Here is a 12,269-nt window from a genome sequence, read left to right on the forward strand (position 1 = left end):
TTAGATCTTCTTGTTTGAGAGCATTTCGTGACACAATGTTTGCCCCTTTGTCTTGAATTTGTGGGGCATTTTTGCCACAAGCCCTTGTTAATTTCCGACCCCGCAATGAATCTCTTATTTACATCATGTCTACACTTCATTATAATTCGCAAGTGCGAATTTAGTTGCATGGTCTTATTGCAGTCAATCAGGAAATCATAAATGTTCCTTGTGAAATAATGTGAAACCATTTTTTATTTTTCTGAAACCGTGAGAACAGATCTGACATTGAACACATACAGTTGTGTCTGAAGAGGTTTAGCATTGCTAATGATCAGGTTTTCTGTCAGAAAATGCACAAACACGTGTGATTTCTTAGTTTTACTGCGCACACAAAAGTCAATGAAATTGCATGTTTCTCGCATGCATATAAACCTATTGTTGAGAACTCTCAAAACCAAGTTTTGAACCTTTTAAATAGCATAAACGGGGCAATTTAATGCTCCTCTAGAGCTCCTTTTAGACCTAGAGAAGTCTAAGTGAGATCTGAACCACATTGGTGAACCACTATAAGTGGTAACATACAGCGATGCTGATTACTGTGATAGAGTGAAAAAGAAAGGTCATTAAGGTTATTTTTTTAATCAGTCAGACCAGCACGTTTGGCTGCGGCCCATCCTTTCTGCCAACCGTAACAGTGAATGATTCCTCCTGCAACGACTGTAGCCAGAAAAAACACAAGCACAGCCAGACCAACACCACCGAACATCAGCACACGCTCCGACAGCATCACCTCGACTGTAGAGGCTACAGACAGACAGATAAACCAGTTAAACTACAGAATAAAGAAACTCATAGTTCAGACACTAACTCTGATTGGTTGTGCTGGGTTTGAACTGTGATAAAATCATGCTGAAATGACATCTGTGATGCACATTCTATAATAATGTGACAAGTAGTTACGTTGCTCAGTAACTATGAACGGTTACACTCATAAAAAAAAAAAGGTTTTTAATTTGCTTTGATGGATGCATGAAGAACCTTTAACATCCGTGTAATATTTATATTGGACAAAAGGTTCTTTAGATTATTAAAATTTGCATAACCTATAACAAATACACTACTGCACTTGATGAGTTCCTAAAATAAAATATGAGTAAGAATGATTTCCATAAGCTCTCACCTGTGAGCTCAGCATCCTCTGGCGGATCTGTGACAGAATGAACTTTGTCCTCTCCGTCTGTCAGCAAAATATTTTAAATATATGATCACTCACTCAAACACTAAGAGTTTCAATTTTATTACAGCAGCAAACTCCTCAACAACACACATGATTTCAGGAATCATTCATATATGAAGCACAAACACTGCATAAAAATAAGAACATCCACAGAATCTTTCCATTGCACAAAAGACACTTTATAATGGAAAACAGTTCTATAGATGATTCAAATGTTCTTCACACTACAGGAAACAATGTTTCTTTTATGAACTGATCACTAGAAGGTTCTTTGTGGAAACAAAAATGGTTCTTCTATGGCATTGCAGTAAAAGTGATGATTGAAATAAATTAAGAAACTCTCAGCATTAAAAACAGTATGAAGATTTGAGAGAAACTGAAAAGCTGTACCAACCCTCCATCACTAGTCTGATGGGTTTGTCGAAGTGCATTTCTGAATGAAATGTATGTCTTGTTCCACAGAAATAAAGACCTGAATCTGACTCTGTTAGATTAATAATAACTAGCGAGGCTGTGCTGGTCCCTGTTATTGCAAATATGCGATGGCTTTGATGGCTTTGATGGCTTCGATAGGTTTGATAGATGGTAGACAGCAGTAGTGTTAGTCGTCCAGAATCAGGATTCTGGTGATACCAGGCCATTCTTAATTTTCCGTTCAAGCTGCAGTTCAGAGAGATGCCTTCATTCAGCCGGAATCTTAACAGAGTCACGTCATGTTCTGAAACATCTGGAAAACATCATAAACTGATCCTTTGAAATGATTAAAACATTGATTATATTTAAGGATAAAAAAGATCAAGCATGTGAAATCGTAAAGGAGAATAAACTTACCACTGGAGCTGATCTGAATAATCCTGTACGAAAAAACACAAAAGAGCATGACCTTCTCCATTGTCTTTCGTCTGTAAAAGCATTGATCAAACTGCAGGTTTCCTTGCAGTGCAGAGACATTAAACCACAACGTGTTTCCACTTCCTTTCTTAACGCTGTGAAAATCATCAAGCTATCTCAAACTGTTTGAACAGAAGTTTTAAAAGCAATAAATATGAGTGCCGTAAACTCCTATACATTGAGTCACTTGTATTTTTAAAGTGTTGTTTAGTCAATTATAAGTGTATTCCACTCAGTCTGTTTGAATTCAGGTAACAAATCGAAGTCTAAACAGCTGTATAGCTACTTAAATGCTTTGAGGAAACTGATTGCCTTAAATGGTTTAAGGTAATCAAACTCAAAATAATAAAGTTACATTAGCAAAAATTAACATTGGAACAAAGCAATGATAACAGAGCAGGAGGGTTAAATGTGGGTCAAAGACAAAAAAGGGTTTAAGCATAAAAACAATAAGTGTAATACTGATTTAAATTGTTGTTGTTTTTCCCCCCCAAAAATTACAAGATTTCTGTTTAATTTAATTGCTATTTTGTTTTTGTTTTTCCAAGCAAAACATAAATATGATACATTCCCCCCTGATTAGAAGAGAGCCACTAAAATATCATTCAGTGTAACAATCTTCTCAGGCATATTTACAACAGAAATCAATTTATGGCACATTAAAAGACTAATTACTTTCACCCCAAATACTAATTTTACATTTTTTAAATGTGCCACTATCCTATGTTTCACCCATTTGTCAGTAAGAATATTTTACTCATTTAAAACACAATAAAAATTCATATGCTCCCTTATTCAGAATAAGTCAGAATAAGCATGTTGTTTGAATTTTTACATAAATATTGTGTTCCACTGAATGACAATGTAACATTATTTCAACCAAATTTTGACATTTTATTCTCCAAAACCTTAAAAGTAGTCACTTTACTTAAACGTCTTTGACCCATGTATTTATTGAAACGCAACATTTGTCAAATGTTTTCAAGCATAAATCAGTGGGCTGTATATATAGTCAAAAATATAGCATCTAAACAATCTAATCAGACTTTTCACCAAATAAGTACAGAAATGTTTAAAGGGATAGGTTCACAAATGACATTTCTCTCATTAGTTACTCAACCTTTTTTTTTTATTCTACTCTATTTCATTTAATATTTTATTGTAATTTATCATTATTTTTATATAGCACTTTGGTCAGTGTAAGCTGAGTTTAAACGTGCTCTGAAAATAAAATTCACTTTTACATGTTGTTCCGCTCTCTAAGACTTTCATTCATCCTCAGAACACAGCTGAAGATATTTTCAATGAATCCCGAGAGGTTTCTGTCTCACAGCCGCAGCATTTCACCAACAAAGAAACGTTTTATCAGAAAACTAATCAGAAATAAATAACTGGAACTGTAGTGAAATCACAAAACGAACATGAAAAAAGCACCCATTTGTTTGTAGTTTAATTAGACATTTAAAACCACAGCATTGATGTTGTATCAGTTTTACAATAATAAGTGATACATTGATCATAATGAATTAATTTGTTTCAGGATCGCAAATTAGTCACACAGAAATAAAGTGGTATTTCACAAAAGAAAGACGGCACACACGCTTATTCATTCGCATCTGTTTCTGTTTATTTGTAGTCACAGACAGTATGTTTAGGTCTACATCACATTTAGAAAGAATGATCGTTTCTATAATTCTTCCATCGAAAATACGACCGTGACACGTGATTTCTTAGTTTTACTGCTGTTTATGTGATCAGAACTCTCAACGACACATTTAACACTGAAGACATTTTATTTGAACAAGTTTGTGCCATAAAACAGATGACATTTATACTTTCTCATGAACTCAGATTATGTGTAGCTACATGTTAATCCTCCTCCAGAGCTTTGCCACAACTGACGTCTAAGTGAGATCTGGCCGACGGAAACACATCTGAATCACATCGGTGAGCCACCGCTGGTGTAACGTACAAAAATGCTGATTATCATGATAATAAACCTCACAAATGTGTCATTTAGGTGAATTTTGAACAGTCAGACCAGCATGTTCGGCTGCGATCCATCCTTTCTGCCAACCGTGATAGTAAATGTTTCTTCGTGCAATGATTATAGCCAGAAAAAACACCAGCACAGCCAGACCAACACCACCGAATATAATCACACGCTCCGTCAGCGTCACCCCATCTGCAGACAGACAGAAAACATTCAGTAAACAACAGAATAAAGTAACACAGATTCTGATTGGCTGTGCTGGGTTTGAACTCTGATAAAATTGCACTTGAAGAGTTCCTGAAATAAACTAAAGACACCAACAAGAATGATTTCTGCTCTCACCTGTGATCTCAACATCAGCATGAGCTTCGTCCTCTCTGTCTGTCAGCTTGTCTGAAAATATTTGAAACATATGATCACTTTAGATATACGATCACTCCTCAACAACACTCATGATTTCAGGAATCTGGAGCACAAGCACTGCATAAAAAAGAACCTTTAACATCCACGGAATCTTTCCATTGCACAAAAGATTCTTTAGAGTGGAAAATAGTTCTAAAGATGATTCAAATGTTCTTCACACTGCTTTGTTTAAGAACTGATCACTAAAAGGTTCTTTGTGGAAACAAAAGGGGTTCTTCTGTAGCATTGCAGAGGAAAAAAAGTGTACTTTTTTTGAGTGTAGTACTAGTAATGATTGAAATAAATTGAGAAACAGTCACATAATTCTCAGCATTAAAAACAGTCTGAAAATTTGGGATGAATTGAAAAGTCAGCAGAACTAACCCTCGATCTGTATTCTGATGGGGTTTTCAAAGTGCATTTCTAAAACTGGATTTGATTTTGTTCCACAGAAATAAAGACCTGAATCTGACTCTGTCAGTCCAGAAATAAGTAGTGAGATTGTTTTGCTCCACATATCTACTTTAACTCTCACGCGACTGTTTTGATCAATTCTATACAGCTCTTTTGTGCGGCCCATGGCAAATATCAGTAGTGTTAGTTGTCCAGACTCAGGATTCTGGTGATACCAGGCTATTTCGTATGTGTCGATCATGCTGCAGTTCAGAGAGATGCTTTCATTCAGCCGGAATCTTAACAGACTCACGTCATGTTCTGAAACATCTGGAAAACATCATAAACTGATGCTTTGAAATGATTAAAACATTGATTATATTTAAGGATGATAAGGTCGGTGATGTGAAATTGTAAAGGAGAATATATTTACCGTTCGAAGTGATCTGAACAATCAGGTAGGAAAAAACACAAAAGAGCATGACCTTCTCCATTGTCTTTCGTTCGTCACAGAATCGATCGAACTGCAGGTTTCCTTGCAGTGCAGAGACATTAAACCACAACGTGTTTCCACTTCCTTTCTTAAGGAAAGCTTATGTAGCTTCTACATAGTTTTTTCTTAAAGCTATGGTTTATTAAGCTTTGCTGTTTGATGTGCAATGTCATAATTACACATACTATAGAAATAAGGGGTGGGCGATATGGCAAAAATATCATATCACCAGAACTCCAAACATACCTCTAGAGCATGACCTTCTCCATTGTCTTTCGTTCGTCACAGAATCGATCAAACTGCAGGTTTCCTTGCAGTGCAGAGGCACTAAACCACAATGTGTTTCCACTTCCTTTCTTAAGGAAAGCTTATGCAGCTTCTACATAGTTTTTTCTTAAAGCTATGGTTTATTAAGCTTTGCTGTTTGATGTGCAATGTCATAATTACACATACTATAGAAATAAGGGGTGGGCGATATGGCAAAAATATCATATCACCAGAACTCCAAACATACCTCTCTTTTTCACAAGGAGAAATAATGCAAAAACTTGTTTATAGACTTTTATCACATTTTGCAATTTGTTTGCCGGTGAGACTAAATTCTGTGAGCGTTCGCACTGATGCACCACGTTGCCCAACTCATAGGCGCTGCCATTTCTGGTGCACAAGAGGAACATTAAATAGCAAATGAAAAAAATAATTGGTCCAATAATTGAGCGCAGCACAAGCAAACCACTGTTGCCAAGTCTCGTGAGAAAAAAAAACAAGCGCAGCTGCAAAAACAACCCCAATACATTTAGATTATTTATTATCTTCAATATGATTTATTATCAACTATTTATTACCAATGAATGAGCCTGCAACCTATTTAACTGACACTAAACTTGTATTTGAAAAGCAAAAACAGAAGTTATTTTACAAAAAATCAGCAAACTGGTTTACTTGGGAACCAGTGTTGATCTGGTGACACATTAATGCACAGAGATCCATTGAGAAATGAGTGTTCACTGCTGTCCTTTTGCATTATTGACACACTATTTTCCTGTTTTGAAAACAAACTATTTTTCTGTATTGTTAAAAGCGCTATGTAAATAAAAGTGACTTGACAAGGAGAAATAATGCAAAAACTTGTTTATAGACTTTTATCACATTTTGCCATTTGTTTGCCGGTGAGATAAAATTCTGTGAGCGTTCGCACTGATGCACCACGTTGCCCAACTCATAAGCGCTGCCATTTCTGGTGCACAAGAGGAACATTAAATAGCAAATGAAAAAAATAATTGGTCCAATAATTGAGCGCAGCACAAGCAAACCACTGTTGCCAAGTCTCGTGAGAAAAATAAGCAACCGCAGCTGCAAAGACAACCCCAATACATTTAGATTATTTATTATCTTCAATATTATTTATTATCAACTATTTATTACCAATGAATGAGCCTGCAACCTATTTAACTGACACTAAACTTGAATTTGAAAAGCAAAAACAGAAGTTATTTTACAAAAAATCAGCAAACTGGTTTACTTGGGAACCAGTGTTGATCTGGTGACACATTAATGCACAGAGATCCATTGAGAAATGAGTGTTCACTGCTGTCCTTTTGCATTATTGACACACTATTTTCCTGTTTTGAAAACAAACTATTTTTCTGTATTGTTAAAAGCGCTATGTAAATAAAAGTGACTTGACTTGACATTATTAATTTCAGGGTTAGTACAGATTGAGAGAGAAATTCAAGCCTTTTTCAATGCATTTCACACAACTATTTCCAGCACTTTAAAGCTCTAAAATGATCCCCTTTAAACCTTAATATACCTTGTGGTGAACAAAAGACAACAAATTATCACTACAACCAGTAGATGGCAGCAGAGGAGCACTTATTGGCTTATTAGTCATTAGTATTAGTTATGTTTTGCTTTATACTTTGAATTTATAAAATCACTATTATAAAATATCAAATCATCAAGGAGTCCAATTTTGTCAAAGTTTTGCTCTTTTTGTGTGTGTGAAGTAAGAAAAGTCACAAAGCGCCTTGAAAATCACAAGAGGCCTAGAATAGAGTAGAATATATAAATTTTTCATATTAAAAAAATAGATTTTGCACACGTTACTCTTGTTTATAAAAATAAATCTGTCTCCAGTTACTTAGAATCTTGCAGAACGTCACACGCTGGATGAGAAGCGTCATTTAAAATAAGAAAACCTTTTAGAATCCTCCGTTAGCAGTGTTGGGGAAAGTTACTTTTAAAAGTAATGCGTTACAATGTTGCGTTACTCCATAAAAAAGTAACTAATTACGTTACTTAGTAACTTTTTTTGGAAAGTAATGCGTTACGTTACTTTTGCGTTACTTTTTAAATCTGGACAGGGTTGTGTGTGAAGTAAGAAAAGTCACAAAGCGCCTTGAAAATCACAAGAGGCCTAGAATAGAGTAGAATATATACATTTTTCATATTAAAAAAATAGATTTTGCACACGTTACTCTTGTTTATAAAAATAAATCTGTCTCCAGTTACTTAGAATCTTGCAGAACGTCACACGCTGGATGAGAAGCGTCATTTAAAATAAGAAAACCTTTTAGAATCCTCCGTTAGCAGTGCTGGGGAAAGTTACTTTTAAAAGTAATGCGTTACAATGTTGCGTTACTCCATAAAAAAGTAACTAATTACGTTACTTAGTAACTTTTTTTGGAAAGTAATGCGTTACGTTACTTTTGCGTTACTTTTTAAATCTGGACAGGGCTTGCTTGCTTGTTTTTAAAATAAAAAAGTTTTATTTTTGACAAATATAAAAGCCTTTTCACACCAAAAGTGAAATGAATAAGTCTCAGGCTGAAGGGAAAGTACAGTAGAATACAGAAGACGACATTTCAACACACTTCAGCAATAAACAAAGCTTCCACTGAATGACAATGTAACATTATTTCAACCAAATTTTGACATTTTATTCTCCAAAACCTTAAAAGTAGTCACTTTACTTAAACGTCTTTGACCCATGTATTTATTGAAACGCAACATTTGTCAAATGTTTTCAAGCATAAATCAGTGGGCTGTATATATAGTCAAAAATATAGCATCTAAACAATCTAATCAGACTTTTCACCAAATAAGTACAGAAATGTTTAAAGGGATAGGTTCACAAATGACATTTCTCTCATTAGTTACTCAACCTTTTTTTTTTATTCTACTCTATTTCATTTAATATTTTATTGTAATTTATCATTATTTTTATATAGCACTTTGGTCAGTGTAAGCTGAGTTTAAACGTGCTCTGAAAATAAAATTCACTTTTACATGTTGTTCCGCTCTCTAAGACTTTCATTCATCCTCAGAACACAGCTGAAGATATTTTCAATGAATCCCGAGAGGTTTCTGTCTCACAGCCGCAGCATTTCACCAACAAAGAAACGTTTTATCAGAAAACTAATCAGAAATAAATAACTGGAACTGTAGTGAAATCACAAAACGAACATGAAAAAAGCACCCATTTGTTTGTAGTTTAATTAGACATTTAAAACCACAGCATTGATGTTGTATCAGTTTTACAATAATAAGTGATACATTGATCATAATGAATTAATTTGTTTCAGGATCGCAAATTAGTCACACAGAAATAAAGTGGTATTTCACAAAAGAAAGACGGCACACACGCTTATTCATTCGCATCTGTTTCTGTTTATTTGTAGTCACAGACAGTATGTTTAGGTCTACATCACATTTAGAAAGAATGATCGTTTCTATAATTCTTCCATCGAAAATACGACCGTGACACGTGATTTCTTAGTTTTACTGCTGTTTATGTGATCAGAACTCTCAACGACACATTTAACACTGAAGACATTTTATTTGAACAAGTTTGTGCCATAAAACAGATGACATTTATACTTTCTCATGAACTCAGATTATGTGTAGCTACATGTTAATCCTCCTCCAGAGCTTTGCCACAACTGACGTCTAAGTGAGATCTGGCCGACGGAAACACATCTGAATCACATCGGTGAGCCACCGCTGGTGTAACGTACAAAAATGCTGATTATCATGATAATAAACCTCACAAATGTGTCATTTAGGTGAATTTTGAACAGTCAGACCAGCATGTTCGGCTGCGATCCATCCTTTCTGCCAACCGTGATAGTAAATGTTTCTTCGTGCAATGATTATAGCCAGAAAAAACACCAGCACAGCCAGACCAACACCACCGAATATAATCACACGCTCCGTCAGCGTCACCCCGTCTGCAGACAGACAGAAAACATTCAGTAAACAACAGAATAAAGTAACACAGATTCTGATTGGCTGTGCTGGGTTTGAACTCTGATAAAATTGCACTTGAAGAGTTCCTGAAATAAACTAAAGACACCATCAAGAATGATTTCTGCTCTCACCTGTGATCTCAACATCAGCATGAGCTTCGTCCTCTCTGTCTGTCAGCTTGTCTGAAAATATTTGAAACATATGATCACTTTAGATATACGATCACTCCTCAACAACACTCATGATTTCAGGAATCTGGAGCACAAGCACTGCATAAAAAAGAACCTTTAACATCCACGGAATCTTTCCATTGCACAAAAGATTCTTTAGAGTGGAAAATAGTTCTAAAGATGATTCAAATGTTCTTCACACTGCTTTGTTTAAGAACTGATCACTAGAAGGTTCTTTGTGGAAACAAAAATGGTTCTTCTGTAGCATTGCAGTGAGGAAAAAAACATCATTTTTGGAAACTTTGTTTTTATGAGTGTAATACTAGTGATGATTGAAATAAATTGAGAAGCAGTAAAATTATTCTCAGTATTAAGAACAGTATGACAATTTGAGAGGAATTGAAAAGTCAGCAGAACTAACCCTCGATCTGTATTCTGATGGGGTTTTCAAAGTGCATTTCTAAAACTGGATTTGATTTTGTTCCACAGAAATAAAGACCTGAATCTGACTCTGTCAGTCCAGAAATAAGTAGTGAGATTGTTTTGCTCCACATATCTACTTTAACTCTCACGCGACTGTTTTGATCAATTCTATATAGCTCTTTTGTGCGGCCCATGGCAAATATCAGTAGTGTTAGTCGTCCAGACTCAGGATTCTGGTGATACCAGGCTATTTCGTATGTGTCGATCATGCTGCAGTTCAGAGAGATGCTTTCATTCAGCCGGAATCTTAACAGACTCACGTCATGTTCTGAAACATCTGGAAAACATCATAAACTGATGCTTTGAAATGATTAAAACATTGATTATATTTAAGGATGATAAGGTCGGTGATGTGAAATTGTAAAGGAGAATATATTTACCGTTCGAAGTGATCTGAACAATCAGGTAGGAAAAAACACAAAAGAGCATGACCTTCTCCATTGTCTTTCGTTCGTCACAGAATCGATCGAACTGCAGGTTTCCTTGCAGTGCAGAGACATTAAACCACAACGTGTTTCCACTTCCTTTCTTAAGGAAAGCTTATGTAGCTTCTACATAGTTTTTTCTTAAAGCTATGGTTTATTAAGCTTTGCTGTTTGATGTGCAATGTCATAATTACACATACTATAGAAATAAGGGGTGGGCGATATGGCAAAAATATCATATCACCAGAACTCCAAACATACCTCTCTTTTTCACAAGGAGAAATAATGCAAAAACTTGTTTATAGACTTTTATCACATTTTGCCATTTGTTTGCCGGTGAGATAAAATTCTGTGAGCGTTCGCACTGATGCACCACGTTGCCCAACTCATAGGCGCTGCCATTTCTGGTGCACAAGAGGAACATTAAATAGCAAATGAAAAAAATAATTGGTCCAATAATTGAGCGCAGCACAAGCAAACCACTGTTGCCAAGTCTCGTGAGAAAAAAAAACAAGCGCAGCTGCAAAAACAACCCCAATACATTTAGATTATTTATTATCTTCAATATTATTTATTATCAACTATTTATTACCAATGAATGAGCCTGCAACCTATTTAACTGACACTAAACTTGTATTTGAAAAGCAAAAACAGAAGTTATTTTACAAAAAATCAGCAAACTGGTTTACTTGGGAACCAGTGTTGATCTGGTGACACATTAATGCACAGAGATCCATTGAGAAATGAGTGTTCACTGCTGTCCTTTTGCATTATTGACACACTATTTTCCTGTTTTGAAAACAAACTATTTTTCTGTATTGTTAAAAGCGCTATGTAAATAAAAGTGACTTGACTTGACATTATTAATTTCAGGGTTAGTACAGATTGAGAGAGAAATTCAAGCCTTTTTCAATGCATTTCACACAACTATTTCCAGCACTTTAAAGCTCTAAAATGATCCCCTTTAAACCTTAATATACCTTGTGGTGAACAAAAGACAACAAATTATCACTACAACCAGTAGATGGCAGCAGAGGAGCACTTATTGGCTTATTAGTCATTAGTATTAGTTATGTTTTGCTTTATACTTTGAATTTATAAAATCACTATTATAAAATATCAAATCATCAAGGAGTCCAATTTTGTCAAAGTTTTGCTCTTTTTTTGTGTGTGAAGTAAGAAAAGTCACAAAGCGCCTTGAAAATCACAAGAGGCCTAGAATAGAGTAGAATATATACATTTTTCATATTAAAAAAATAGATTTTGCACACGTTACTCTTGTTTATAAAAATAAATCTGTCTCCAGTTACTTAGAATCTTGCAGAACGTCACACGCTGGATGAGAAGCGTCATTTAAAATAAGAAAACCTTTTAGAATCCTCCGTTAGCAGTGCTGGGGAAAGTTACTTTTAAAAGTAATGCGTTACAATGTTGCGTTACTCCATAAAAAAGTAACTAATTACGTTACTTAGTAACTTTTTTTGGAAAGTAATGCGTTACGTTACTTTTGCGTTACTTTTTAAATCTGGACAGGGCTTGCTTGCTTGTT

At 35.1% G+C, this 12,269-nt stretch overlaps 3 protein-coding genes across 5 annotated transcripts; all 3 read right to left on the reverse strand.

Moving 5' to 3' along the window:
* Nucleotides 1–291: 291 nt before the first annotated feature.
* On the reverse strand, nucleotides 292–2,126 carry LOC107566737 (uncharacterized). The gene is made up of 4 exons (XM_016252266.1): nucleotides 2,051–2,126; nucleotides 1,614–1,946; nucleotides 1,163–1,219; nucleotides 292–786 (listed from the first exon to the last, which is right to left on the reverse strand). Exons 1-4 carry the CDS (start codon nucleotides 2,109–2,111, stop codon nucleotides 620–622), a joined length of 618 nt encoding a protein of 205 aa, XP_016107752.1. The 5' UTR covers nucleotides 2,112–2,126; the 3' UTR covers nucleotides 292–619.
* A 1,604-nt stretch (nucleotides 2,127–3,730) lies between these two features.
* LOC107566735 (uncharacterized) lies at nucleotides 3,731–5,405 on the reverse strand. 2 transcript variants are annotated; one of them, XM_016252261.1, is made up of 4 exons: nucleotides 5,332–5,405; nucleotides 4,890–5,228; nucleotides 4,446–4,496; nucleotides 3,731–4,295 (listed from the first exon to the last, which is right to left on the reverse strand). In XM_016252261.1, the coding sequence occupies exons 1-4, from the start codon at nucleotides 5,390–5,392 to the stop codon at nucleotides 4,123–4,125; spliced, it is 624 nt and encodes a 207-aa protein (XP_016107747.1). In that variant the 5' UTR covers nucleotides 5,393–5,405; the 3' UTR covers nucleotides 3,731–4,122. The 2 variants fall into 2 exon arrangements, with proteins under 2 accessions (XP_016107747.1, XP_016107748.1); XM_016252262.1 differs by lacking the exon at nucleotides 4,890–5,228 and having other exon boundaries at nucleotides 5,332–5,398.
* Nucleotides 5,406–9,058: 3,653 nt separating this feature from the next.
* On the reverse strand, nucleotides 9,059–10,749 carry LOC107566736 (uncharacterized). 2 transcript variants are annotated; one of them, XM_016252263.1, is made up of 4 exons: nucleotides 10,676–10,749; nucleotides 10,234–10,572; nucleotides 9,774–9,824; nucleotides 9,059–9,623 (listed from the first exon to the last, which is right to left on the reverse strand). In XM_016252263.1, exons 1-4 carry the CDS (start codon nucleotides 10,734–10,736, stop codon nucleotides 9,451–9,453), a joined length of 624 nt encoding a protein of 207 aa, XP_016107749.1. In that variant the 5' UTR covers nucleotides 10,737–10,749; the 3' UTR covers nucleotides 9,059–9,450. The 2 variants fall into 2 exon arrangements, with proteins under 2 accessions (XP_016107749.1, XP_016107751.1); XM_016252265.1 differs by lacking the exon at nucleotides 10,234–10,572 and having other exon boundaries at nucleotides 10,676–10,742.
* Between the last annotated feature and the right edge of the window lie 1,520 nt (nucleotides 10,750–12,269).

The sequence above is a fragment of the Sinocyclocheilus grahami genome, unplaced genomic scaffold (assembly GCF_001515645.1).
Source record: "Sinocyclocheilus grahami isolate Dianchi unplaced genomic scaffold, SAMN03320097.WGS_v1.1 scaffold1097.1, whole genome shotgun sequence".
NCBI classification, from domain to species: domain Eukaryota; kingdom Metazoa; phylum Chordata; class Actinopteri; order Cypriniformes; family Cyprinidae; genus Sinocyclocheilus; species Sinocyclocheilus grahami.

Excerpts from the sequence above, each read along its gene's own strand:
- LOC107566737 (XM_016252266.1), bottom strand. The coding sequence starts at position 2,111 with ATGGAGAAGGTCATGCTCTTTTGTGTTTTTTCGTACAGGATTATTCAG. Across the intron at positions 1,220-1,613 it reads CATCAGACTAGTGATGGAGG|ACGGAGAGGACAAAGTTCAT; the intron begins GTTGGTACAGCT and ends TTTTGCTGACAG. Across the intron at positions 787-1,162 it reads AGAGGATGCTGAGCTCACAG|CCTCTACAGTCGAGGTGATG; the intron begins GTGAGAGCTTAT and ends GTCTGTCTGTAG.
- LOC107566735 (XM_016252261.1), bottom strand. The coding sequence starts at position 5,392 with ATGGAGAAGGTCATGCTCTTTTGTGTTTTTTCCTACCTGATTGTTCAG. Across the intron at positions 5,229-5,331 it reads TGTTCAGATCACTTCGAACG|ATGTTTCAGAACATGACGTG; the intron begins GTAAATATATTC and ends GATGTTTTCCAG. Across the intron at positions 4,497-4,889 it reads CATCAGAATACAGATCGAGG|ACAAGCTGACAGACAGAGAG; the intron begins GTTAGTTCTGCT and ends AAATATTTTCAG.
- LOC107566736 (XM_016252263.1), bottom strand. The coding sequence starts at position 10,736 with ATGGAGAAGGTCATGCTCTTTTGTGTTTTTTCCTACCTGATTGTTCAG. Across the intron at positions 10,573-10,675 it reads TGTTCAGATCACTTCGAACG|ATGTTTCAGAACATGACGTG; the intron begins GTAAATATATTC and ends GATGTTTTCCAG. Across the intron at positions 9,825-10,233 it reads CATCAGAATACAGATCGAGG|ACAAGCTGACAGACAGAGAG; the intron begins GTTAGTTCTGCT and ends AAATATTTTCAG.